This window comes from Larus michahellis, chromosome 8 (assembly GCF_964199755.1).
Source record: "Larus michahellis chromosome 8, bLarMic1.1, whole genome shotgun sequence".
Classification (NCBI taxonomy): Eukaryota; Metazoa; Chordata; class Aves; order Charadriiformes; family Laridae; genus Larus; species Larus michahellis.
Window position 1 is genome coordinate 7,400,212 of NC_133903.1, and position 27,600 is coordinate 7,427,811.

Sequence of the window (27,600 nt, forward strand, 5' to 3'; positions counted from 1 at the left end):
ATTGATTTCATAATTATTCTGGGTAGCTCAAAATATAGCAAAGTTACAATCGTATCGTGCTGAATACACTTCTGCTGCTCTCCCAGCTTAAGCTGGGTTTTGGTGATCAGCCTCCCCGAGAACCAGCAGAATTCATCATCTCCTCTGCAGCGTGGCTTCCCAGCATTTGTGCACAGACAGCATTAATCTCCAACACTAATCATTTGGGGAAATATGGTTTTCAAAGGCACTTATTCCTTGGCCCAAGGCTACAGGACGTCAGCCAGGCCACTTTTCCAAAGCTACACTCATTGTTGCTGTCTCTGCAGCTGGTTGAGAAGGTAACTGCCTACGGCAACATCCAGCCCACATGGCAGAGAAGGCCCCAGTGCTTTGTCTTTTGACTCTTCCCACATATGTGTGACTCAGTTTTGGGCACCTATCTTCTTTTTCCTGCATCGAAATACCAGTTTCTTCTGCAAGTACTGTCCCGGCCTGGATACCACCATTAAACTACATGAATTAGGATTTTTAAAAGTGCCTGCCTGCTACCATGAATTTTAGAACTCCATAATTTGGGCACACAAAGCTGCTCATGGTCCAAGCTTTGGGGATCAGAAATGGAAAGTTCCACTTCTCAACTCAGGCCTGGCAAATGGTGTCCTGGGGTAGGAGCTCAGGGTAAAGAAAACATCTGTGGGAAGAAGGGCAGCTGGCAACACACTGGATAGGAAACCTTTGCCCATGAGGAGCAGAGAGGGCTGGGAAGTGTCCAGCACCATTGTCCACAGGCTCTCACCTGCACACTCAAAGTGGACCTTCGTCATCAGTGCCCTGAGGGGTCCTTTGGGAGACAGCTGACAGGATCCTCCAACGGGCGGCTGGTTTGGGAGCAGATCGATGGAGGCGAATCCTTCCTCTCCTGTTGTGAGGTCTGTGATGTGAAGGGTAAAAGTATATCCCTCCCCATCCTTCAGTGCCCCTTGCCTCAAGACCAGGTTCATTCCTGTGTTGCCAGTGGAGGTAGTTTTTTTGTCCAGGATGAGCGACTTGTTTTTAAAGCTGTGTGCTGCCCATCTCTATAGAGACGAAGAGGGGAAAGACAGGAGAGGTTTTGTTTAAATCTTTAGTTATGTCCTTAAAATGTTTTCAGATTGAGTCTCTTATAAAAAGTAACAGATTTCTAGTAGGACCGTCTGCCAAATTTGCAGTTGATAATTCAGCTTTAGTCTTGTGTGCTACAGTAACAAGAACTGGAACCATTCCAAAATGTCTGGTGGGAATATTTCCACTGTGAGATCTACTTTAGTCTCTGGGATTACATCACCCTCCGACAGAATATTTCATAATACAGAATACAAAACACAGGAAATAAATTAAGTACTGGTGGAGTCTCCGTGGGATACCATGTTTTATATGCTTCAAGCTGAACGTGTCCTGAATGGTTACTGTTAATAGCACAAATGTACAATTGCGATAACAAGAGGAACAAAGAGATAGCCAGCCAGAAAATGCCATGCAAGTACATGCTGGGCTCACTGGGAGCGATACAGACTAGCTCTCGCAACAGGACTTCTATTTCTGAGACCTGCTTAATTCAACAGGTTGCAGAGATGCTGCATAATGGAATCTGTAATTAGAAGAGGGCATGAGGGACTTGGGGGATCAGAAGAGACTGAACAACCTCTGCTTGAGCCACCAAAATATCGGGCAAAATGCCAATCAGCAGGGAGAAAACACTTTACAAACCTCTTCTGGGAAAAAAAGTGGCTTTTGTGTGAAAAGAGCTAGTCATTCATGGACTTGGTTTGAAAATGACGCATCAAGGACTTGCCCTCAAGTAGGCTGAGACACACTGATGAAGGACTGACAGGCCATGTATCCCGCAGCCTGCAGGCACAACCCAGGGCAAAGGAAAGCTCTGGACATCTCACAGGTGTTCCAGTGGTTACAGGACATGGGGAAGCTGCTTCACAGGCTCTCCTAGCCTTCTCCATGCTGCCGAGGTACGGCACGCCACACAGGAGCCCCATATCGCACCAGGCAATATGATTTTAAAATTCTGACTCTGCAAGCCAGTCCTGCAGCCAGTTCCAGGGGCTGTGATGAAGAGACCAGTACCAGCCAGCCTCCATCCCCTCAGCCAGACCCAGCCTGCCACTGCAATTATGGTCTGAGATTGTTTCCCCTCCTTGCCCCTACGGCAGTTCAGGTCCAGGACTTTACTTCTCACACAGCTCTTTCTGGCCTGTCCTCTCTGATTCCACCCTTCTCCTTGAAGTCCACCAAAAGCGAAGCAAAGACCAGCGTTGCTAATGACTTTACCCCAAGCTTGGAGTCGTTGTGACAGTTCTGGCAGGTCCCCTCCAGGTAGATGTAGGAGCTCTTGCTAACTTCGTAGACAGACTGAGCCTTGCAGGAAACGCACTCCAGGGACACGATAGGGACTCCACCCCTCTTGATGAACACCTGGGAAAGCAAGAGGCTTCATCAGGAGATCTGAGACGAAAATGCAGACATCTAACAGGTAAGCAGACAGCCCAGCACCTGGTTCTGCAAGGAGAAATTGCTCTGCACCAGCCCAGTCAGTGCTAAGGAAACAGCAGACAGGGATTTCCAAAGGATTTCAGGTCAGGCTTAAGCTACATCACTCTTCTTACACTGGCCAGGGCAAGTTCTTCTGTCACTGATTTTCAAGAGCCACGCAATGCCAAGCTGGGCTAATCTAGGTAATTCTGGATTTACTTTATTTACACTTTTTAACAACATACATCACTTTCAAAATGTCCCTCTGGTACCCTGTGCTGAATTCCCAGCAAGTCCTGCTTGTGCTGTCAGGTGGGGATGACACTAACTGAAGCACTTTGCTGTACTGACCATCTCAGGACAGCTGTTACACCCCTACAAAAATGGGATCTGCATTAGAGTTTGGAAAAGAAGAGCAGTCTAACTGGGAGAAGGAAAGCCTCCACTGCAGCACAGATCAAACATCTGGTGAGCACCTGCTCTGGGAAGCAACTGCAGCTCTCCTTTGTTTTCTGTGGGCCAAACTCTTGGCCCTGCCTCTGTAGCTGTGAAGTGCCTGACATGGTGGGGTCACAGCAGATCTGCCTTGGACACAGGCTATGGGTCCCTGTCCTCAACTAAATGAGTAGTGTTTACCATCCAGAGTAACAGAGGGCTTGGGTGAGCCAGGGAGCCCGGGTTTACTGTGCTCCCTTGTGCAAAGCCAGGGCACGGTCCTGCTGTCTCCCCCATCCCTGCTTTGATCTACAGAGATTGGACTGGAACCACATGCCACATATCGGGGCCTGACACACGGGCTCTCGAGTGCACTGCCTGTGCAGAGCCATCATCATTTCTGACACTACCTATGTGCCTGAGAGACAGGAATGATGATAAAAATAGCCAGAAAACACAGCTCTCACTGTGCATCAAATGCATTTTGCTTTGCAGCCTGAAAGAATCACCTTTCCCAGAGTGCGGCATGTTTTTCCAGGCTTTTTGCTCAGATCTAAGCTGCGCATCTCAAGATGTCTACCACACCTCCCTGGCAAACCACTCAGAGAGAGGAGAGCTTTAGAAGCACCGGTGGCTCAGACACAACCGTTATTGAGCTCTGACCCCTGTACTTTGTCTAAATTCCTTTAATCCCCGAGGAAATGGGGTTGTCCAGCATTTGACAGAGTCCTCTGCCCTGGCATAATGAATATTCTGAATTCAAAGAAAGACAGTAATGAAGACATTGTTTAATATGGCAGACTTTTAAAAGAGGATAAATATTCCACAGCACTAAGCCGGAGCGCATTGAAGCTTCATTCATTCCTACAGTATTTGCAAATTTCCTGCGACACTGGAATCATTGTTTTGCGCTCATGCATGGAAACCAGATAGTACGGAATGTCCTTGAAAGACTATCAATTTAATTTTTTTCTTTTTATCCTTCAGCTTTGGTTTAAAACCCAGGCAGTAAGAGTTTCCACTTTCAGGCTAACTATATCTCTAATTGCCAAACGCACCACGATGAATGTTTCTGACATAAACCATAACTGCTGTCGGACTGCAGTTGCATTCAGCGTTAGGCTTAATTTGACATAAACAACATGCACTTAAAAAAATCCACCCTTAAAAAAAATCATGAGAGAAGAGAGAAACAGGAAGAAGGAGAAAGTAAAATTAACTACCAGCTCTTAGGAAAGTCTCTCTGGGCAAAAATCAGGGAAGAGCCTGATGCTGTGACACGTGAAGAGCCCGGGACTGCCCACAATGCTGGAATTGCTACCGACCACGGGCTCCTTTGCCATCCTCCTATGGCAGATCTGTGGTTGCAGGCTCTCAGTCCCAGGAATAGCAGCCAGTACTGTCCAGGGCTGGGTCTCTAACACAGAGAGGGACTAACACAAGGTCTAAAGGAAGGAAGAAACTAAAAGGACTTGGCAGGACAAGCAAAAAGTGCTGCCCAAGGCAGCTTAAGATGAATAGATCACAGAAATACCAGTGTTTGTTCCTGCCAATGACCTGGACAGGATTGTTTATGGAGCCCCAACGATGCCCTAAAATCTGCTTTCCCTGCCTTCCCGTGCTGGCTGTTGCAGGTAGATAGCGGTTACTTCCCCACCCCCAGCTGAACTGGGCTCTCAAATGGGGCCAGGGGAAGAAGCCTGGGGAACCACCTATGGCTGGGCACGGTCCTGAGCCAGCAACGCTCTCCTATAGAAAATTCCTTAGAAAAAGGGCTGTGGACTCCCAGCTCAGCTGTGTCCAGCAGCAGGCACACAAGGAAAGAAAACGACAGTTGTCTGTGGTACGTACGGTTTGATTTGTTGCCTCAGGACTCATACCCTCCTTCCTGACGGTGAGGTCGAACGTATACTCCACATCTGCTTCTAATACAGCTTTGGAAATTGTGACAATTCCTTCCTTGGCACTGAAATTCAGAGAGCACCCTGCAGCCGAGCTCTGCTTGCAAGGAGAAAAGAACTTTCAAACCCTCCTTGTTACGGGTGCACATCGGGTTAGTCCACAGCCAAAACATTCAGGTCCACACAAATTCCCTGTTACAGATCTTACTGTGCAATGCCACCACTGGGGTGGGAAAAACGGGGTGGTGTGTGGACAATAAAGCACATTATCCTGTTCTTCACGTTAGTAAGCAGTATTTGGAACACTCCTGCATTTCATCTGAGCTTCAAATTCTTATTTTATAGTAATTAATTCTTCATTAAGTAGCTTATAAACATTGCCAAACAACACGAAGAGCTCACATTAAACTCAAAAGTCTAATCCACACACACTCTGCGTCTTTCTGTTTTGAGGTAAAGATAGAAAACAATGACTTTTTACAAGGAAAAGAATCCCACACTCAATCAAAAAATGCTCCTGAGGTGGTTCTCCCATAAGAATTTGAAGGGCAGTTCTCCCTTGCCCTTCTATTACTGTAGGGTCAGACCATTTCAGTGTCTGAGGACAGTGATCTGCTTGCGACCACAGTGACCATGACTTGTCACTTGACTCCTCCAAAGTCTAACTTTGGCCCCTGCTGGAATTAGAGACATTTAACTGTTAATGGGAGAGGGACCTGAGCTCTCAGCGCCCTGGGCGCTCTGTAATGCCTTCAGGTTATGGAACCAGCTACACTGAAACCACGAACCAGAGGCCAAACAGAAGGGAAGCAGCTATGTGAATGCCTCAGCTTCCAGTGCCAACACTTCTGTCCTGCCCAGGGACACTGTGCAGCACCAGACTGCAGCAGGCTGCATGGCACAACTCTTCACACCAATTTTTTTACCACCACCCTGAGCTAGGAATTGGGAAACATTTGTAATCCTCCTTCCAGAGCAGCTTTGTTAAAGATGCTCACAAAAGCTCCCCTCAACACCGCTTTAACCCAGACACATGTTTGTAGTGGAGCTGCTGTGCAGTTGGAGCTCCTAAATGATCACCCTCTCTGGCTGTGCAAAACTGCTCTTACCTTGGAGGAGTATGTACAAGACCAATCGTATAACAAGGGAGTCTGTTCACCATCATCCAAGTTTGGGTCATAGGATTTCTCCCCATCCAAGATTAAGTCCTGAGTGTTGGACCATACACGGTATGATCCCCCATCAATGATTGGGACCAGCTTACTTGGTATCACAGTTACATTGGCAAAGATGCTTTTGGACAGTGGGGTATCTCCAAAGGAGACAATAAAGATGAAGCAATAGTTCCCAACTTCCAGGGCAAGCTTTGGTATAACTAGCTGGGGTCTGTTCACATCAACATTCGGCAGACGGATCCTGCTGGAGTTATCCAAGTTCATGCAGCTAGGTGCTCGGTAGATCTCCCATAGGTGCTCTGTCTGGTACTTGATGCATCCTCGGAGGTCAATCTGTGCCTCTAGGTAGTTCCTTTGGGACCGCTTCATGACTACCTGAGGGGGCAAGGCTAACTCCACCTCTGGCTCCTCACACTCCAGGACTTTGACAGTCACAGTGAGCTGGGCTATGAAGAAGCTGATGAGATTGGTGGCATTCACTTCCACTAGGTAATCCCCAGGGCTCAGGTAAGAATAGTTGGCCACTGCAACCCTGGTCCTTTGAGTGGAAGAGCCATCCCCAAAGGTCCACAGGAACTCAACACTCCTACTGCTGGGCACCACTGCTGCTTCAAATAGTGCTGTCCTGTTGACAAAGGCGTTGGAGGCAGTGAGGGAGACTTGGACTATTGGGTCTTGGACCTGGATGGTTCTGGTGATATTGATACCTCCCAAGTCATTGAAGGCATTGAGGTGAATCTCGAGCAGGCCGGCAGCTTCTGGAGTGTAGGAAACACTTTCTCCTGCCATAGTGACCACAGATCGACCTTGTTCTTTCCACAGGGAGAATTGCCAGGAGAATGACACACGGGTGCCACTTCCCACCTGGGCACTGAAGCTCTTCTCCATGCCCGTGGGTATACCTTCCTCACAGCAATTCAGGAGCCTGACATCATGGATGGCCTCTAGGACAGAGATAAGCACCTGGGCATGTGCGATGCTGATTTGGTTTTGCACTGTCACTGTCACCAAATAATCACCACTCTTGGTGAATTCATGTGTGTACTTGGATCCATTGAGCACCACAGAGTAGTCCCCACTTATGCTCACCAGGTAACTCACAGAGGTACCTGACAACATCCTGATCACAAAGGTGACCTGTTCCCCTGGCTCCACCACCTTCTTGCTGGCAAGAACTTCCAGTCCTTGAATCCTGTCCAGCACTGAGATATTCCTGCTGGCTAGAGCCCAGCTGATGTCATTTGATGCATTCAGATAGACCGTATAAAGCCCTGCTGTGGGGAACATAACTGCCACGGACTGTCCAGTCAACGTGCCATTTGGCACCTCCCAAAGCCATGTCACTTCAGTTCCTTTCTGCAGCTCCCCCTCAAAGACCACTGTAGAGCCCGATGAAACATACCTACAGTCCAGTTCTGCAGTCCCTATACTCAGCCCCTCTACAACCTCTTCTACAGTGATATAAATTGTTGCATTGGTTGAATCCAGTTTGTTTTCTGCTCCAATGACAACCTCTATCACTCCAGGGCTTTGGAAGGAGTGTACAATAAAGGGTTCAGAGGTAACAGGAGAGAAGCCATCACCTAGGTACCAAACATATGTGATGCCAGTACCACTGGTTATGGTGGTACTTATGTTAACAGAGGCATTAATAGCAACTGGGTTGGGGAAGGCATAAGGCTTTAAAAGACCAATGCTCTCAATGAACTCCAGTGTCCTGTTAGCAGTTGCGCATCCCAGCATATTTGTCGCTTTCAGATAAACAGTGTAGTTTCCTGCTTCTAGGATGGTCAAGGAGAAGGTTTTCCCAGTGAAGGTCTGCACAGCATTGCCATCCCTTTGGGCTACCCAGCTGTAAGAGATGTTTGTTCCCTCTCTCACCACTGCCTGCAAATGGAGTGTTTTGTTAGTTGGGAAATAGATGTCCTCCACCAGGTCACTGCTAGCCACCTGCAGGCCTTCGATTTGCTCCAGGACATAGACATAGATGCTGTCCTGCAATGAGCTGATCTTATTCTCTGCTGTCACAATGACATTGAATGTGCCCACAGACCGGAAAGTATAGGAAATTGTGGAGGAGCCTTGGATAGGAGTGCACCGGTCACAGAGGATCCACGAGTAGCGGATGGCACTGCCAGCTACAAGAGTGGCTACAAAACTCACTGAACCATTTAATGGCACCACTGTCCTGCTGGCATTGATGGTCAGCCCGTGGAGCCGACGTTTCACTGTGATGTCGATGGTGGTCTCATTAAAGCTCACATCATTCTGGCCCATCACACTAATAGTGTAATGGCCTGTGTTGTTGTAGGAGTGGGTAGCAATTTGGCCAGGCTGGGTAGTGCCATCTCCGAAGTCCCAACAGTAACTCACTTTCGTTCCATTCATGCTGGCAGAGAACAGGTAGATCTGGTTCAGCTCCAAAACATCTGTCCCGTTATATTCAATCTTTGCTACCCCAACTGGCTCCTGGACTTCCACAAATGCCGTGTCATTGTTGAAAGAGACATTGTTGGAGACAGTCACTGTGACCAGGAAGATCCCTGTGTTCTTGTAGGTGTACGTCACTTCAGTCCCACTCGATCTAGTGGACTCGTTGTTCCCGAAATCCCAGCGGTAGCGGTACTGGTAGAGAGGTATGGCACTGACCTGGAAGCTGCTCTCTTCACCAAGCCTCACAAACTGCTTGGAAGGGAGAAGGGTGACATTAACTATCTCTGGCTCCACACAGACGCTGGTGAAATAGTGAGCCTTGTTAAAACTGCTTGAGAGAGTCAGGGAGAGGGGGAATGTCCCACTTCGGGTGAAGTTGTGCATCACCACAGGGTCCCCACTGATAGTGACATTGGACGAGCCGTCTCCAAAAGTCCAGTCAAAGATGTATTCACCAGGATTCCCTGTCACATACGCAGTGAGCTGCACATCCGGGTGCTCAAGGATGCAAGAAGTAGGCTCTATTTTGAGTACTTCCAGGACAAATATCCGAACAGGCACAGTTTGGGAGACAGAGTTCACAGGATTCATAGCTGTCACGTTCACAGTGCAGTTGATGTCCTTTATGTACACGTGTTCTACCACTGGCACGTGACTCCTCAGCACCGTCCCGTCCCCCATATCGAATATCCAGGTGATACTGTCCCCTGTCTGCACTGAAGCATTAAGGGTCACAGATGCTCCCAGCTCTGCTGCCTCATCTGCAGAAACATGGAGCCCCGTTATCTCTTCAAACACTTGGTAGCATTCAACTGTCTCCACGCTGCTTATGGTATTATTCGCCATCACGGTGATGTTGTATACCCCTCTTCTAGGGTAGCTGTATGTCACTGTAGACTGGCTCTCTGTGAACAGTGAGGACCCATCCCCAAAGTCCCAGGTGTACACAACGCCGTAAGCAGACGGCAATGGACTGGCTCTGAAGGTGACCGGACGGCTCACAACTAAAACATCCTCCTCTACTTCCATCTTCACATCAATCAGATAACTGTGGACGTGAACTGGGGTCAAGTGGGTGAGGTTCTCAAACTGGTTTGACACAAGAACCACCAGGGCGTATTCGCCTGCATAGGAAGAGAGCAGAAAAAGACCAGTCATAAGCACATACTGGTGCAACAGCTTCCTCAGTGCTGCAGCAGCGTGGGGAGCGTGATAGGGGACTGCAAGGTGATACTCCGCTCCTGCACTGAGCACACGCTGGACTTCCCTCCTCCGGTCCAAGACAAGCGAGAATTACAACCAGGCCACGCATGTGAGGAGGAACCATTGAGTAAGAAGCCAGTCCAACATACACAGAGGAAAGATTTTCTTTCTGTTCGCTCACAAAATAGACCACCTTCCTGCTGCCCACAGTGGTGCTCCCTACCCCCATCAGCATGGAGCTTGCCTGCCACTTGTCTATCTGCTGAGGCTGCCCAAAAGGGGACTGTGTGTGGTGGGCCTGCTTCTTACAGCACGGACAAACTTCTCCTAGGAACAGAATTACAGAGGATGGCAACGGCTGGAGACTTCCAGTCACTCGGCTGTTCACTTAGGAACAAAGTAATTACATTCAAGCCATTTTTTTAATTGGAAGGTGCCTTGTAAACCCCATGCAACAAAAATGCCTGAGCCCTTTCTTCCCCAAAGAACCATCCTGAGCATACCTGGGTCTTGATAGATGTGTGAAACATTGTGTTCAATTACAACCTCATGGACACTGGGATCAGGAACAAGGAAAGACTTGTTGTAGGGAGGTTTGAACAGGTATGTCTCCTGGACACCATCTCCAAAATCCCACCTGGAGAAACAAGCAAACCAAGTTACACTGTTCAACAGGAGAATCATGGAAATCCCAGAGGAACCCTAGCCTGGCCTAGGGCTGTCTTTCAGGCTCAGGGCTGGGGTTTCCAGAAAAAACATGGGAAGCATAATGCCAAGTATCAAAGCAGTAGCTGCGCCCAACGCTGCAGAACTGTCGCCATGAGAGGAGTACAGCACTGGTAAGAAGAGGAAGAACCCAATACTAAAGCAACGCTGCAATCCTTTAAAAGAAAAGTATTTCACCCTGAACTATAGCTCCCAGCCAGTGTGACTGAGCCACACTTGGAGGATTTTCAAATTAACTAGACAGCAGCTGAGAAATGGGCCGTTTGACATCAGCTGGCCCTCAGCAGAGAAATAGTGCAGGCAAGACTGGCAAGCTATGCACAGTAAGATCCTAAGTTCAGGCAACTTGCAAAGGACTCACAGGAACATAGCATCCACAGCTGAATCAACCTGAACTCTTGCTGTAAGCTCCACGGTGCTGTTCTGAGGGAGGACCGGCAGGACACCCAACACAGTCAGGTTCTTCATCTTATTCATCATCTCCACCGTGACATTGTAATTGACTGTAAAGTTACTGACGTGGTTGGAAGCGGTGAGCTGGGAAGGACAGTGGGACAAAGAATGCATCTGGGATCACCTTGCCATGTTGCCCTCTCCTGAGAGTGGGCTTTCACTGTACTGAAGAGGTCCCCCCCAGGCAGGCAAGCAGCTTAGGTGCGAGAAGAGTAGCCTCTGGGACAGGGAGGCAGGGGCAATAGTCTGAGTGGGCACTGGAAAGCAGCATAGACTGGAAGGCCACCAACTTGGCAAAGCCACCTGTTGCTGGAACCACCACATCTCCATTACTAAAGTCAGCCCAAGGAAGGACTGGTTCTACAGCAAGAGGACAAGCAGAACGGCTTCTCATCCTGAGACTCCTCTGGCTCTGAACTTGCCAGTTACTCTTTGGCCTGCTTCGACGTGACCTGCACACAGTCTCCAGCCGCTGAGCCCAGGCACTTGCTGCCACCAAGGGGGCAACAGCCACCCAGTTTCCTTAGGACAGTGGCAGACGAGGGACTCCAAGCACAGAGAGCGGGCATGGGAGACACTCATAAAACCAAGCACGCCAAGTGCATCTCCAGCATCCTAGGCGTAGTGGGCACAGAGGGGGAGAGCAAAGTTTGGCAGAGGAGGAAAAGGGAGAATGGATGGGCGAGACACTGAAGAGACATGAAGACAGAAGTAGCGCAGGATCCTCAAAATTATCTAGGCATGTAACGCTGACATGGCACCTAATGATGAAGCGTCTTGCCACCTCCTCACCTGCAAGAGAGCTGAGCTGCTGACAGAAGTGATCTTTCAAATGCAGTTGAACAGAGACCTCCCACCTCAGCAGATAAAAGAAGTTTGTGTCTAGGCTTTTGTGGATCTGTTACGCTGAACCCTGTGGACCCCAGACTAATGCCACCTTGTCAACTCTGTAAGTAAAAGCAATCCAGGCTTGTCAGCACAGTGCTTCCCCCAGCCAATTAGTGCTACTCAGCATAGTGCTGCACCAAGCAAATTAGTGCTAGCATGCCCTTGGAGCTAGGGCTGGTGTCTCTTTAGGAAGCCAGCAGTTACCCTGCAAACAGATAAAGCAGCTTGGAGCCAGACACGGACCCTGCATGGCAGTACAGGGCACGATACTGAAAAATGTTCTGGCCAGAGATAAACTCCTATTCCACAACAGATACCTCCCTCTGCCCAGACACTCTGCTCTGTCCTTCTTCAGGGGTCATGACAAAATCCAGTGTTCTAGTCTGCACCAGCAGAAAGAGAACAGGACAGAGACCAGAACAGCTTGCAGCAGAAGCTCTGTCCTGCCTATGAAAGTCTTATGTTTGCATCCTGCCTCTGCACGGTTATGAATCCACATCTCTGGTCTGCCAAAGCAGCAGCCAGCACCCCGCAGTGGGGCTCCCTGCCACATTCCTGCTGGGGAGGAGTAAGGACAGACTCTCCATGAACAGAAAGGAGAACATGGAGAAAAAAGGAGAAAGCAAAGACAAGGAAAACAGCAAAGTCAGCTGTAAGGGAAGAATACGAAGAAACTTACTATTTGCATTTGCAAGAGCAGCTCAGTGAGAAATAGCAGACGAGCTCGTTAGGAGCACAGTGAAAACCTCCTCAACTCAACTCTGCCTTCTCCTATCCCTGCTGCTTTTCCTGCTTAGTTTATGGGATGAAATGGAAACCCAGGACTGAAATGGTATCATGGGAAAGGCCTTGGCTTACCGAAAGCTTGTACACAGCGGGGCTTTGGTAGATAACGTTGAAGACAACATTGTAAAAAGTGAAAGATGGCTTATCATCTACTGTCCATCGGAAAGTCACATCTGACCCAGCTTCCATCACAGGGACGTAGCTCTGAAAGGCATGAGGACACTTTATACTAGTGCAAGAGAAAAGCATGCACAGCACTTCCCAGATCTCCAGTTAAACCGGAGAGGGAGCAGAGCCAGACCGGGAGCCATCACAAACCTGTAAGGCATCACCCTCAGAGCATGACACAGAGGTGCAAGATCACCTGTGGCTTTGTTGCTGATAGAGAAATGCAGACCCTGATGCCATAAATCAATAGCAGAGCAAGGAGCAGAACCCATACTGCCTGCTCCCACACCTGAGTGCTCTGCTCTTGTGATCAGGTCTGTCTTGCTGGCTAAAAAACTTTACGACGTCTTTGCGGAAACAACTCAGCTTTAGCTACACCTGTAAGCTGAGTCTCTCACCCTTGTCCATTGATAGTGCTTGACCCAAAGGCTAAAATGGTTGACCTGCACTGGACAGGGTAGGCTCCCTCCTCATTCCTACAGCGCCTCCTGAGCAGACCATGGCAGCCAGGAAGGGTGAGACCAACAGGCATTGCAGGCGCAGCGTTCTGCCATAAGCAGCCAGAGGTTGAACAGAGCATTTCATAGATACCAATGGGCAGTTACTGAACAGGTTTCCAGGGCTCAGATGTAGCTCTGGCAACAGGGGACTGGAGAAAAAAAAAGACTGCAAACACCAGAGTAACTCCAAGACTTTGATGGATGGATGGACGAGACATTTTTATAGCTTCACCCAGCTGATATAACGATTTAGCAGAGCAAATCTAAACACTAAAGGAATAACTATCTTGACAAGACAAAGGAAGGTAAATACTGGCCTTTCATAATGCCTCCAGTTTTCTGTGGAACTGGAAAGACAGTATTCCCCTCACAGGAGGTGCTGCCTCACCTCTGAGGGAATTAAAAGTGAACAAACAACTGAGCCGCCTTCCTGCTGGAGAGCACCTTTCTGCTTTCTGCCACATGCCTGTGTCTGCAGCAGCGCTGTCTGCGTGGCCTGGGAGCTGGCGCTTAGCAGCAAGCAGTGCTACACCTGACCAGTGTGGAGCTGAGCCCCAGCCGCCCTCAGGAGCCAAACACACATTGTTAGCAGTAAAGGCTAAAAACACTACTGATGAATTAAAAGCAGCAGTAATCACTCACCACTCGTGTATTTAGCAGCACTCTGCTCTCAGGGTCAGGGGTGGCCCGCAGTCCGCGGATGGGTTCCTCCACTTTCACTGTGATGGTGATGTTCTGGGAGCTCACAGTGTTTTCCGCAACAAGCACGTGGGTGCTCACCCCCTCCCTCAGGCTGCTCAGGCTGACCACAGCAAACCAGGTGTCGTTGGTCTCCCTGGCACACTCTGCCGTCAGCGGTGCAACAGCCACTGGGCAGGACCCCTCGAAGGGGAAGGTGTGGTTGTCTCCCAACCAGCGAGCTGTCGCATTCACCCCTGAGGAGAGTTTGACAACCAGGGTAGTGTGGTTGGATGGCAGGTAGACTCTGCCGCCCTGAGGAGTAGGGTGGATGACATGCAGGCCTGACACCCAGGAAGCCACCCAGAAACTACAAGACAGATTGGCGCTGAAGACCCCGTTGTCCACACTGGCTCTGACTGTGTAGCGACCTGGATGCTCCAGTCCTGTGTTGTGGGGGCTGATCACTGGGACCAGCTGTTCCTCAGCATAGTGAACTCGGAGAGAGCAAACAGTGCTATTTATCCAGGTGGCACCAATGGAGCTGTCGGACAGGCCAAGTGCCCACTCTGAAGAGTTAATGCTTAAGACGTTGGTTCTGTAAGGGGATGTGGTACTTGGTTGGCACTGGAGGAGTGAGCCCAAACCTGCATTGTGCTGGATACTGAAGACATCCTCAGCCCTGACAAAAATATCTTCTTTTCTGAATGTGACCTGCAGAGAAAGAAGAAGTTTTTGGATTGATGCCTCAAGGTAAGAGCACTCAGCACCGAACTCTTGCCTGACAAGACAGCTGGATTCACTGCCAAGTGGAAACCAAAAGCCACAGATCCAAACACAGCATGGGGAGACATTTCACCACCCTGCTCTCTTTGGCCACTCTGAATCAAATGTGCTAACATGGAAGTCAGCTTTATGCTCTATCTCCACTTCCTAGGTGCAATGGGAATAGCCCAGGAACTCTGCACAGCCTGTTGACCAACTGTGCTATTGCCACAGGTTACTGCAAGAAGTCCATGGCTCAGAGCTGGGAAGACAGAAAGTGGTGGCATGTGTGACACTGGGCAAGTAATTTCATTTGAATGGACTTCAGTATCTCCATCTGCAAATTGGGAACAAATCTTTATTTACCCAAAGCATTCAAGAGAAAAGCGCCCCACCTACTCACTGGTTACAGCAGCTAATGAATACTGACCAGATACTGAGAAGAAGGGCCAGCTGGTATCGTAAAGAGAAATTCCTTGATGAGTTCATAGCTGAGCTGGCTTTCATTGTGCTGAAGGGAAACGGGGGTAGGGCTGCTGGCAAGAGAACTGTTGTCACACTCGGTCGCATTGCAGCAGTTGTTTAGTGATGAGCACAAATTAGTCAAATGACACCACTGGAAACCAGGAGGACATTCAAGTAGAGTCCAGTTCCTGTCATCCTGAGCAGTGGGGAATGGTTCGGTAGCATTTTCTCCCTCCTGGTGGTCTGGAAGAAGTGAAAGAGAAAGCAACATTTCTAGCGCACTTTGCTCCAAATTCACCATTTTTCTCCGCTCTTAGTAAAAGCTGCAACTGCAATGCACCCTGGTACTACCTAAGACAAGTGTCCTGTTTTACGGGAAAGTTTCACAAAGGCACGAAGATTGTTCAAAACAAACTTAGTCTCTTTTCCAGTGAGAATGCACCAATTTGCAAACTAAGAGATCTATGTTCAAGCAAAAGTGAGTCCAAGCAAAAGCAGAGCTGGCTTGACACTGAAAACACATTAAGCAACTTTTCTTAAGTTAATGTTTCCCTGTCAAAGTATCAGCTTTTCAGTGTCAAAAAATATCCTTTTGTAACCAGCCAACCCTATGGCTATAGCAAACATTCTGCTGCAAAATTAATCGTTGCCAAAACTGTGACTATCAAGCTGTTGTACAAGGAATAAAAGCCTTATTAGATTATCTCATCCATCAGGAAGAAACAGACTCAGGAAAATGTTCTCCCTTGTTAACCTGTGGGGCCAGATGGACCAGAAGACATTCCTGTTTGACATGTCATGTCTTCCCAAAGTATAAAAGCATAACTCAGAAGATTAATTCACTTTTACACGTTCCTCACATTCACATTTTCTTCACACATTCAGACAGGTTTCTCCGTCTATTAATTTTTCCAGGACAACCACTTCTCCAAGGTAACCTCAGGCTGTTCCATCATACCTGCAGATTTTGCACTTGAGTCTGCTCAAAAAATTGAACCACACCTCTGGGCCTTTAAGGCTGCAAACCTTCTGCCTTGAAGACAGAGGGTCTACAAGAAGGCCACACACACTCAGTTTGAGATAGCCCTGATGGCGTCAGCTTTAACAATACCAAAAGTGTTGAGAGGAGATGCCTCACCTTCCCCATCTATTGGTCTATGCACCTGGAACCTCACTTGAACAGGCTGATGCAGTTCCTGTGTCACAAACTCCAGGGCAGTCAAATATCCCTCGTGCCTGAATGCCAGCTCAGGGAACGCCATCACCTGCAAAACAAACAAGGCTCTCACCTGCTTGTGTCTCCCTGGGCTCCCTCTGCAGCAGCAGGATGAGCAAACCCTTCTTACCTCCACAGCTTCCCATGGAGCTGACAGCACATCTTCCGTCACATTTTTCACAGCCTCATGCGTGTCAAACACAGCGTCTCCCACAAAGAAGTTTTCGGCATTTAAGAGAACTGCTGTTTACAAAGGAAATATTTGAACAAAGCCCATGAGACTCAACAAGGCCTGAAGCTATCCCCTGACCCTGCTCATGCTTGCTCACACCATGCAGCAGAGCTGTAGCAGGGCTTGGACCACTCCGGAATCTGTAACTCCAGCTTTACTGGAGAAGTAGCTGCTGTAATCCTGTAGTTCCCTTCTTCTTCTTAGAAGTGTTTTGCTTTCTTTCTCATCCTGCACAAGTAATGTTTGCATTTGCAGTTCTCAGTAATTTTGACTTCTAGGAACTCTGCATATACTTCACCCTTCCAACACCCCGTGATTTGCTTTGAATTTTTGAGCACAAGATCCACTCCCCACCCTCCCTGTCCCCCTGGACTTCGTGAGAAATGTGGCCAGGACCAGCTCGTTTCCACCAGTGGCAAACACCTCTGTCTCATTATTCACAGACAGGTCAGGCACTGGGGACTAAAAACAACCAACACACCAGGGACAGTGAGTTCTGTTCCTAGCGCTGGCTTTTCCTTCTTACATAAATCTTCTCCCATATTTCATGTGCTTTCTGCTTCTCTTTCTTACTCCCTACACTGCTTTGGGAGATCTGGGAGGGTGCATAAACACAGACCTGCAGAGCACACAGCACGTAAAAGCTCATCCAATGATCTCCAAGACCCTATAGTCTTTTAAGTCACGAGAACCCAACATCTCACAAACTACAAGATGCCACAGAAGGACAGCAAGAGTCACCAAGGCAGCACCATGGCCTCATCCTGGCAGCAGCAGAGACTGCTCAAATAAGACAGAAAAGCTATATTCAAAGCTCTGTCTCGCAGCTTCGTCCCTCTCTACTTCTATTGATGGCAAAGATTGGAGTGGGCCAAATTCTCCCCTTTGGGCTGAAGCCAGGTTTCTGAAAGTTTCCCAGTCGAGCCTCTGTTGGGAATATTGTGGTTGTTGTCAGTCCCGCTTGATCTGGGATGATGCTCTGGATGACCCCTGCCATGCATCTCTACTTTGCCTTGGCATGCACTAGTGAGCAGGATGCCCACCTGCCCACAATGCCAGCACATAGTATAAGAAAAGCAGAGCCCACCTTTTGGCTTGTACTCGCAAACGTAGCTGTGCTTGGCCATGCACAGGTCTGTGTTACACTGGCCTGTTGGGCCCATCCGGACACAGTGGTCAGCGTTTGACGGATGCGGTTCTCCTGGCAGCCAGTTCTGACAGCTCTCCAGATTAAATCCTTCGCCTCTTTGCTGCGCTCCAGTGCTTGCAAAATCATTGAATCCAATCCAGACATCGAGGCTCCTTCAAAAAAAAAAAAAGAAGGGGGGGGGAGGATTTCAGGAAATCATGAGTATTAGAAAGATCTGGGACAGATGCCATCTATGGTTCTCTATGAAAATAATAATAACAACAGCTTCATCCGGGTGTCACGGCCTGCATTTAATAGAGCCTTTTAGTTACTAAAGGATTTCAGTATCCATTCTACCACCAGAACCTGGCTCTTCAGTAACAGCTCTTTCACGGCACACCATCCTGCTGTCTACCAGCCCTTCAAACCTCCGTCCTATGGTCTACAGAAAGCCACCTGCCCTCTGGTATACTGAGGGGACAGCTGAGCCAAAAGGATCTAGATAGAGCAATCAACACCAACGCTACAGTGCAGCAGAGCTGGGAGGGAGAAGCAGCTCAGGGAGTCACTGTGTACAGCTGAGTCAGATCCTTGATGATCGTTGTCCCACAACTTGAGTCAGCCCATTCCCAAAATGCCAGTGTCTCTCGCTCAAGTTACAAGAGGACCCCGTTGAAGGCTCTGTCAGCACCACAGAGCTCGTGACATACTGGTAAGCACTGATTCACACCAGCCACAAATGGTACAGCACAAAGATATCAGAGAGGGTAATGAGATGACACTGGCTGGAGAGGAGAACCACGAGGTTTTATTGCTTTCAGAAATTCCCAGCAGTCCCTCCAATTGTACATCTTCTGCTTCCCCAGGCTGAAGTTGCTTCCTTCATGTCCATGTGTTTGTTTATATCACCACGCTGCCTGGCTTACCCTCCCAAAACTTTCACTTTATTTCTGCAGACCTGGGGAATTTGCCACTAGTCAATTGTCCACTGCAAGTGAAACTGGCACCAGTGCAGGATTAAACCTCAGATGGTGCCAGATACAGGAGCTCTTGTTCAAATCTTTGATGCAGCTACTGGGAGAGCATCAACTCCTCAGCCACCACCGAAAGGCAGCAGCCGTAGCGGGGCCAAGACACTGGCAGCAGAGGCCAAAGCACTGTAGGCAGATGAATCCCACATACACAAGAAACTGACAGGATCATTTTAGGAAGATGAAATGTCCCTTCCACATTTGGAAACTGGTTTGAATCCCAGCAGCGATTCTGGTGGAAAGTGCAGAGCGGTCTTTCATAGCCACAAACAGCCTGGACAACTGTTTCTAATCGCACCCAGCAGAAAGTGAGGCATTTGTTCCATATTAACTTCGGATGGCGGGGGGAGCAACCTCATCATGCACCCTCGAAATCCCCAGCTCCTTCTCCATGCTCCCTCCTGCAGGTTGGAATCAATTCTGCTACGGCCTTGCCCCTCCACTCCGGTGTGCTCCCGGGGTGGTACAACTGTTCTGCAAAAAGCAGAGGAGGGAGATAACTGGTGTCTCTCCACCACTAGGCTCACACCAGATGAAATGATTCATGAGGTCATGCTGAAAAACGATGACAAAAATAACTGTTCCGTGAATGAGTAGTTTTCATAGCAAATAAGATTAAAAAATAAATAACCGCTGCGTTCTGCTCCCGAACCACTGGCAGGGGATTAGGGAGAACAGGCTAAGAAACTGCCTGTTTGCTGCCATCAGTAAAACTTTGATAGAGATTTTCCTTTTCTAATTCCAGCTATGATCTAACTACAAGTCATCAAAAAAAAAAAGAAAAAAAAAAAGAAGGCGGCTGGCTGGCTTTCTTCCCACTCCTGCCCCACTGCTTGGCCTGTTACCTTTCAGAAAGGAAAAAGAGGACTCTAGACATCCTTTTTTGAAGCAAGGTGTGAGCATCCCTCTGCCTCTAAGGAAGGACCAGGCTGCCTTGCTCAGGGCAGCAGGAGCAGAACGAAGCCTGAGGACGTTTGGAAGGGGAGAGGGGCTCCCTGCGCTGCCTCAGAGGGGAAAGTGGGGTCCCCTGGAAGGGGTGTGGGTTGGAGCACTCTGCTTCTGGAGGCAGGGAGGGGACCAGCCCAGTGTATACTGCTCCTGGGGAGGCCATCAAACGGCAGGAGTGAAGGAGAGGAGAGAGCAGTCCTCGCTGATGCATGCTCTAATGGGAAACAGATTTCTGCTTCTGTCATTTTCCCACACGAAACTATGGAGGCTGCGTGTTCCAAAAACCTGCGGCTTGGTTGATTTGTCTGTTATCGCCAGGGAAATCGCATCCTGGAACTGCCTCATTCATGTTTATCTGAATGGATTAATAAAATAAATACATGAAATAAAGGGGACTAAAGAGCAACGTGGGGCAGCAGCTGGGAAACAGCTTGGGCGGCTCGTTCCCTTCTGAGGTCTCATGATTTCCTTGTGCTGCAGTCCATCAAAAGCCCTGCACGCAAAGTCTGATAAATCAGTGCACCAAGTGACCAGTCCCTAACCCGCAGGAAGGGACAGACTCCTCTTCCCTGGAGCAGGGACCACATGTTTGCAATCTCAGGATAAATCCCAGTGTGAAGGGAACAGGGTAAGGATACAAATTTGGAAGAAGGGGCTGCGAGACCTTCAGCAGGACTGTTCAAAGCCTATGTTACCAGCAGCTGCTCCCTTCGCATGTGCTTTCTGGGTCGTGTTTATTAAGAGGCCATCTCCAACATCTGCATCTGGGTGAGCTGACAAGAGCTGTCAGGCCCCTGAAAGCTCTCCTGGTCATCCTCCCCCCAAGACGGCTGGTTGTGGAAAGGGCACTTAGAGGGGCGGATTTAATCAAAGGCTGACACTTTCAGTGCTCTCTGTTTATAAAGCCCAAGTCCTGAGGTGGAACAGATGGTGCTGGAGCCTGACACTCGGAGAGGAGCGCTGCTCCTTCTCAGGAGGCGAAAGAACAGTGGAAGAGGTCTGGGTTTCAGTTTGCAGCCATGTCTGGGAGGGTGCAGGATCCCAGCTGGGAAGGAGGATTGCAGCACCGGCCTGGGCTTTGCTAGAGCGGCTGCCGGATGCCACAGTGTCATGCATGGGATTATCCAGCTGTAATTCCGCTGATGGAGGGAGCTGGTTGGAAGGTCACCTTCAGGCCCTGTCTGGCAGCCAAACACTCTCTGGACACGAGCACCTGACCCTCTCCACCATCCTACCCAAGTCTGCATACTTTGCTGAACTCCAAGGTGGAAGGTCTAGTCAGCCCAGCCCCGTTTGCTCCTGACCCTGCACCACTCCGCACCATTTCAGATGCACCCACAGGCACAAATGTAGGGTACAACATGCCCACCAGCAACAATTCCACAATTCCCAGCTCTGACTTCCAGCCTTTCTGCCCCATTCTTCTTCTTCCCTCCTCAGCCTTTAAGCAACGAAGCCAAGTTCATCAAGGGCTCAAGCTCTCCTTATTCCTCCTCTTTGTTCAGCAGCCTCACGCGTACCATCTCCCTGTACTCAGCCTGGACCCGTGTGTCTCTCCAGCCTGACTGGCTGCACAGGGCTACCTGCTGCCACGCTCAGCAGGACCCCCCCCATCCTAACCCCTCTGCAGATGTGACCCCAGGAACACAAGACCTGTCCCTAGGAAATCTTAACCCTTACCATCCTCGCTTACCTGATGACATGAGCAACCAAGAAGTTCTGGATCTCAGGGCTGCTCACAAAAGCCAGCTCTCCGTTGTCATGCTCCTGGCAGTGCTGCTGGGCCTCCAGCCACTCAGCCTTCTCCACCACCAGCTGATAGCAGTGGCTATTGCCCGGAAAAACCAAGCCATCGGGAGGACACATGGGGTGAACTGCTGCATGAGGTAGAACACAAGCATGATGTCCTTTCTATGGGCCCACACACCCCAACCCAATCTGGGGAGCGAGGCTCCAGGAATGTCCCATTCTTCATGAAGCCCATAAATCCCCTTTGCTGTTGAACTGCACTCTGTGCAGTCACCTTCTTGCTGCAGGACAATGCAAAACACTGCCTGGTTAGTCAGGGGAGCAAGGAGTGCCCAAAGGAGTCATCCCTTTACTCCTCATTGAGAAGGAATGGAAAGGGAAGGCCCAGGACTCAGTGCCACCCCTTCCTTACCCAGCGCTCACCCAGCCAACCCTGCTTACCTTTGCTCAGCTCTCCAGCCTCTGCGGTGACACCATACAACACCGTGAGGCCAGTGCCACCTCTGTTGCGGATCCATATGTCCAGACTCTCATTCGTCTTGACTAAGGAAGGACACTGCAGTTCTAACTGTTGGGGTGAAGCCACCACCTCAATTTCTGCCTGCGCATATGAGACCTTGGTGCCCACAAAGATGGTGGCAGTAACATTGTACTGCCCAGGTAAGGCATACATGTGGACAGCTGCGTTTCCAGTGGTGTTGAGAACCTCTGTCTGGTCCCCAAATTCCCACAGTAAAGTGCTGACAGCAATGGGAATACTGACATTGAAGAGCACAGCCTGGTGTAGGCTGTACCGGGGTTGGAGTCCTGTGAAAGACACAGGCAGCTGTGCCTGGAAGTGGGAGGGAACGAGTGATGGGCCACCACAGGTCTGCCCGGACAAATGCTCAGTGCAAAATGGCAAACAACCGGAGGAAGAGTTTGTTTCATGGGCAGTGCCACACAAACACTGCCCCTGGGTGCTGAAACCTCCATATTCCTGGTCTTCAGCATAACAGAGGGCACTGCAGGTCTCCTCAGTGAGGTTCCCAGGGTGAACAGATGTGAAGAGGATGACAAGTTCAGCCCCTTCTGTATGGTTGCTTGTCAGACACGTTATGTATTGAGCTCCTGGGGAAAGAACATAAGATCCTCTTGCAAATTGACACTGTGAAGCCATGGTTTGGTGAAACCCTCCAAGAGACACCACCCCACACCCTTGGGAATGGACTTCTCCTGGGCGGCTCCTACTCCAAGCATTGCCTTTTTGAGACTTGCCTGGGAAGTCTTTAATCCCTCAGAAACAATTTCCAAACTCTTAGTGCTAATTAATGATGACAGAAATAACAAGCCAGTTGCACATATTTATGGAGCAGCAACACTCAGCAAACAAAAGGGGTCTTTGGGAAGCCTGGCAGTCTCATGGGACATGGGGCTGCTGAGTCTGACCCTCAAAGGAGCCCAAAGGACTAGCCACCAAGTAAGACTGAGACAAAAGGTTGTCCCTTGGCTGTACCTTTGTTTGGTCTGGTGCAGCATGTTTCGCTGCATGCTGCCTGGGGCTTCCAGCAACAAGTCTATAACCACAGTTGGACAGAGTGGCACATCAGGGGCATGGGGGAAACGCCACCAGGCTCTCCATCAGGCCCACGCTGGAGCTGCGCAGACACTGCAGCCACCTTCCTCCTTGGGGAGAGCCAAGAGCTTCCCACCTACCTGGAGGCAAAATCTGGTACTAGAAAAGAGGGCAATGCCACACATACAGCCTGCACCCGAGGGGTGTGGAAGGATGCACGTGTATGCATTCATGGGAAGGACGCACAGAAACAACACACGCCTGGCTACAGGGAGCACAAACACATATATGCATGGACTCGCAGGCACGTACAACGATGGCAGCCACAACAGACCCGTTCTCAGAGCAACAGCTCATTCCCTTGAGTTTACTTCCCCCTCACTGGCTTGCAAGGGGTGGGACATTTCTCTGCCACAAAGACACAGGCAGGGCCTCTGCCGCGTGCACAGCCGCAGCCCAGCTGGGACTGCCTGGCCTCCTCTCCAGCTCTGCCCACGCAACTGAGCCATGTTTGCTCCTCTGTTTCTGCTGGTTGCTACAACATCTCCCCCCAAACATCTCAACAGCTCCAGCCTTGCATGATCTTCCCATATCGAATCCATCCAACTGTCCAGCTTTCTCCATGGCCTTCCTGCAAACGCTAAGCCACTTTTCTTACGAAAGTCCCGTGAAGAGGACCACAGCATGAGAACTACTTTGCTTTTTAACACCAGCCTAGTCATACTTCTTCGCTCCCTGCTGGTCAGTAACAACTGTCAGTAGCTGGCAGGCTGTCCCCAGCCTACTCCCATTACACTGAATTACCCAGAAGACAGCTTTACGTTATTGTTTCTACACTAACTTAAGTGTTCAAGAGGCGAACAACTCATTATCCAGGGGAATAACAGTGCCAGTGTTATCCCTCTTGATAATTCCAGCACCAGGCAACCTATGCACTAGTGAGGTGCTGCAAGGCTGGGTTAACTTTGTTGGGGAAAGCAGAGCAACCACCACCCAGGTTTTGGCCCTGGGAGAGCACTGCTCTTCACCAGGCAGCTCAGCTGGCTCCCACCAGCTCTGGTTCCCTCAGCACTCATCGCTGCATCCTCCCATCATGCATTAAAGGAGATGCCCAATCCTATCGTGGGGAGCACTCACTCTCCCTCCCTCTCTCTTACTCAAACAGAGCTGAGCATCTGGGCAGGATTAGTTCTCTTAGGGCTCCCCCTTCCCACCCTCCACTTAAACACTGCCTGATGCTTCTGCTAGCCAAGGCAGTCAGAAAAATGCACCTGGAGCAGGCAACAGGCTGTAGACCAGGGCATTGTTCATTCAACTCTCCTGCCATGGAGTCCTGTCACCTGCAAAGATTCAACTTAGCATATCATCAGGTCCCATCAACTCCAATGAGATTTCACTGCTTAAAGTGAGACTGTTAAAAGCTTGAGAGAACGAAGGCCTGAAGCCGGTGGTTATGGAGCTAGTGTCATCTGATGGCTGGCTGAAGTTTAGTCTATGATAAGTCTGCTGATCTCAGCCCTGGTGTGACCAACTCAATCCTTAAGGCAGCAAGGTACAGTCATATGCTACCATTATTTGCTTAATTAGATTAGAACTGGTGACATGAGATCTAAAGAGGTCTAGATGTGATCCCCAGCTGCCCTTGGGCCCATCATTTCTACTCCTTTAGTCATCTCCCCCACCACAGCCCGCAGCATTTCCTTACCACAAGTAGCATTGACGAACAAGACATCGAAGAGAGAAAGGTTTGCCACCTCAGGAGGGTGAGTGCATCTCGTATCTGACGCTTGAATAACTTTCACTTTTCTGTCTTCCACCCAACGGGGCAACCAGGAAAGTTTGCAGTCACAAACAAATGGATTCCAACTTAAGTTTCTGTAACAGGGAGATAAGACAAAAGTTAGGCATTAACTTGACATGTGCTCAGTGTTAATTACAGCAGTGTGCAGATCCCTCACTGTTCCCATCTGTGCCACTCCACTGAGATGCTTCAGAAAGAACCGCGAGGGGAGTTAATGAATAGGGAATCAAGCAATAATTAACATGATTTTTCTAGAGGCTAGAATTAGGCAAGTACTCCAAGTACTTTTTTCACTCTACAAATAATTGTTGCAATTAGACACAAATTACAGACACAATCTTATATTTAAAATAGTCTGCCATCTAACAGCCATTGGATGTAATGGCAGCCTCTCCAGCTAAGGGAGACTATTTACAGCTCCATTAAAAAATAGCTAAGAGAATAAAATTGATCTGTCAAAAAAGAAATGCAAAGTCAATGATAATCTTTCCATGTGGCAGTTTAATGAAAAGATGGAAACTTTAATTGCAGCTAAGCTTGATCCAAATTACAGCCTTTGGCATTCAGCTGCGAACAGGACAGAGATGGAAAGCTGTTTGTTTAGCTGACGCCAGCTGGGCTGGGCTGCCGCAGGGGTTGAACCCAGGATTTTTATACTGAAAGCACTACTTTGCCGGTCAGCCTTAGCAGGGACAGACTCACTTAGACCTAGCCTGGATCCTTTGTGTCTTTTCAGTGCCACTTGTAAGCAAAAATGCGGAGCTGAAAATGCCCTTTGTGTCTTGTCTTCAGGGAGAATGTGTGGTTGAGCTTTTTTCTTGCTTGCCAAGAGTGACTGCATGGGGTTAATCCTTTGGCCCATTCAGATACAGAACGGCCATTCTGTGGTGTGACTTCACATATCTCTCCTGGAAATGTGTGGCTTCCCCTCATCTCCCTTCACATAATAGCACAGATTTTAATTACTTCAATTAAAAACCACTATAAACCTAAGAACTTGAACCACTTAGGGAGAACATCTTCGAGTGTCTTCAAGTGACTTAAACACCTCACTCAAGGTCTCCTGGGTTGCAGGTCAGTGCCCTTTTCATTAGATCCCCTGATCCCATGGTGTGACTGTACAAACAGGAACAGTAACTGTGACCCCGAGAATGGTCAGAGACAAGAACCTCAGCAGATATGGTGTGGGAGAGAAGCAGGGAAGCCAAGAAGGCAGTGGCAGAAGTTGGAGGTATCCAGGCGACAGAAGCAAAGTCTAGGAAGAGATTAGGCTTGAAGGCCACCAACGGGAGCCAGGAGCAGGACACAGCTTGAGGAAGAAACCGGAGAGTCCAAAAAGCAGCTGCTTGGTTGGGTACGTGCCGCAGATCTCCCCAAGAGAGTGTTGCATCCCACCCAACTGGGAAGGGAAGAGCTGTTTCAAGGAAAGGTCTAAAGAAAGAACTGGGAGACAAAGAAGATGAACTTACATTTCACTTAAATTAAATAAATTATCAAATATTCCATCTTCTAATGTAGAAATCTTGTTGTGGCTTATATCTCTGCAAAAAGAGGGAAAATTAAAAGGAAAGTTCATCATGCTGGTAACAACTTCCTGGCCAACATACAGGATCACCCTCTGTCCCTAGCTCTGCTTGGGTACTAGTTACCCTCTGAACACCTTGAGTCTCAAAAGCCACATACATATAACAGCAAAATGGCCAGCCAGGCATTAAGTCATGGAATCACAGTGTGGTTGAGGTTGGAAGGGACCTCTAGAAGTCATCTGGTCCAAATCCCCTGCTCAAGCAGGGTCACCTAGAGTGGGCTGCCCAGGACCACGTCCAGACTGCTTTTGTGTATCTCCAAGGACGGAGACTCCACAACCTCTCTAGGTGGCCTGTTCCCATGCTCAAGTCCAGTTCCAGTGCTCCAAGTCCTTCCATAAGGCCTCCTCAAAGGATATTTTTGAAATGTAAACATGGCAGGTTGTCCAGGCTGCCAGCTACTCAGCTTGAACCACCAAAGCAGGTTTTGCTTTTGGTTTTTGGCTGTATTGGTGCCTTTTTTGATCTGTCAGTCCAATTTTTCTTCAAAAAACAGTTGATCTTCTCTACGAACCATCAGCAGTTAACAGTGCAAACTCAACTGATCAGCAGCTGAACCAGTGAGTTTGCTAATGGTCAAAGTTCTCTTCTTCTCCTGGTCCACACAGAGTCTGGGCACTTTTTGGGACAGATCAGGGTGTGGTGAGCAATGGGACATCGGGCCTTTGCCCCATTAGTGCTGGGCTCCTCAAAGTACCCTCAGACTCAGTACCCAATTCCCTCAGAAGATAAGTGGGATTTGGACACGACAGCTTTATCATAATTTTCCATGTACTAGCACACATCTTGTGACAAATCTCATTCCCTTGCCTTGATCTCCTCTCCATCTATCAGTACAGCAGGTCAAATACTGCCCGACTCTCTGAATGCCAATAAGCAAATCACTGGACTGTGCAGCTAAATGCCTTGAGGAAGGAGTCCATGGACACATCTATCTGGTGCTCAACATATGAGGGTCGAGCAAGAAAGCGGCTAATTTATGAAACACAAGCATACATTCTAGGTACCAGCTCAAACGTGCAGTAAGGGGCACAGTGTGTACTTACAGTTTTGCCAGAGAAGTCAGACTTTCAAATATCTGAACATCTAAACCACCAATCTTGTTATTGGAAAGATCCCTAGAGAAAGAAAACACAATTTTCAGCTTTCATTCAACTTCATTTTGTCATTCCTCCATTACTAGACCTTAGAAGAGCCCCTCTCCAAACTCCATCCAACTCCAGCCTGGAAGGTTTTGGTGCGTTGAAGTGGAGCTTTTCTCCCAGCTGAACA

The 27,600-nt window shown here is 49.0% G+C and overlaps 1 protein-coding gene across 5 annotated transcripts in view; it reads right to left on the minus strand.

Annotated features, from left to right (window-relative positions):
• The window catches only part of PKD1 (polycystin 1, transient receptor potential channel interacting), a 98,702-nt gene that overhangs the window by 29,750 nt on the left and 41,352 nt on the right, over window positions 1-27,600 (minus strand). For 2 of the 5 annotated variants that reach the window (XM_074597948.1, XM_074597943.1), the window contains exons 2-18: window positions 27,375-27,446; window positions 26,212-26,283; window positions 24,647-24,816; window positions 21,828-22,496; window positions 21,331-21,514; window positions 17,617-17,831; window positions 16,428-16,540; window positions 16,220-16,346; window positions 15,047-15,324; window positions 13,816-14,565; window positions 12,578-12,709; window positions 10,740-10,915; window positions 10,156-10,289; window positions 5,951-9,573; window positions 4,792-4,941; window positions 2,305-2,448; window positions 779-1,058 (exon numbers count right to left, since the gene is read on the minus strand). In XM_074597948.1, the coding sequence (XP_074454049.1) occupies window positions 779-1,058; window positions 2,305-2,448; window positions 4,792-4,941; window positions 5,951-9,573; window positions 10,156-10,289; window positions 10,740-10,915; window positions 12,578-12,709; window positions 13,816-14,565; window positions 15,047-15,324; window positions 16,220-16,346; window positions 16,428-16,540; window positions 17,617-17,831; window positions 21,331-21,514; window positions 21,828-22,496; window positions 24,647-24,816; window positions 26,212-26,283; window positions 27,375-27,446 (7,289 nt within the window). The remainder of the gene's footprint in view (window positions 1-778; window positions 1,059-2,304; window positions 2,449-4,791; window positions 4,942-5,950; window positions 9,574-10,155; window positions 10,290-10,739; window positions 10,916-12,577; window positions 12,710-13,815; window positions 14,566-15,046; window positions 15,325-16,219; window positions 16,347-16,427; window positions 16,541-17,616; window positions 17,832-21,330; window positions 21,515-21,827; window positions 22,497-24,646; window positions 24,817-26,211; window positions 26,284-27,374; window positions 27,447-27,600) is intronic. The other 3 variants (XM_074597946.1, XM_074597945.1, XM_074597947.1) reach the window with 3 other exon arrangements.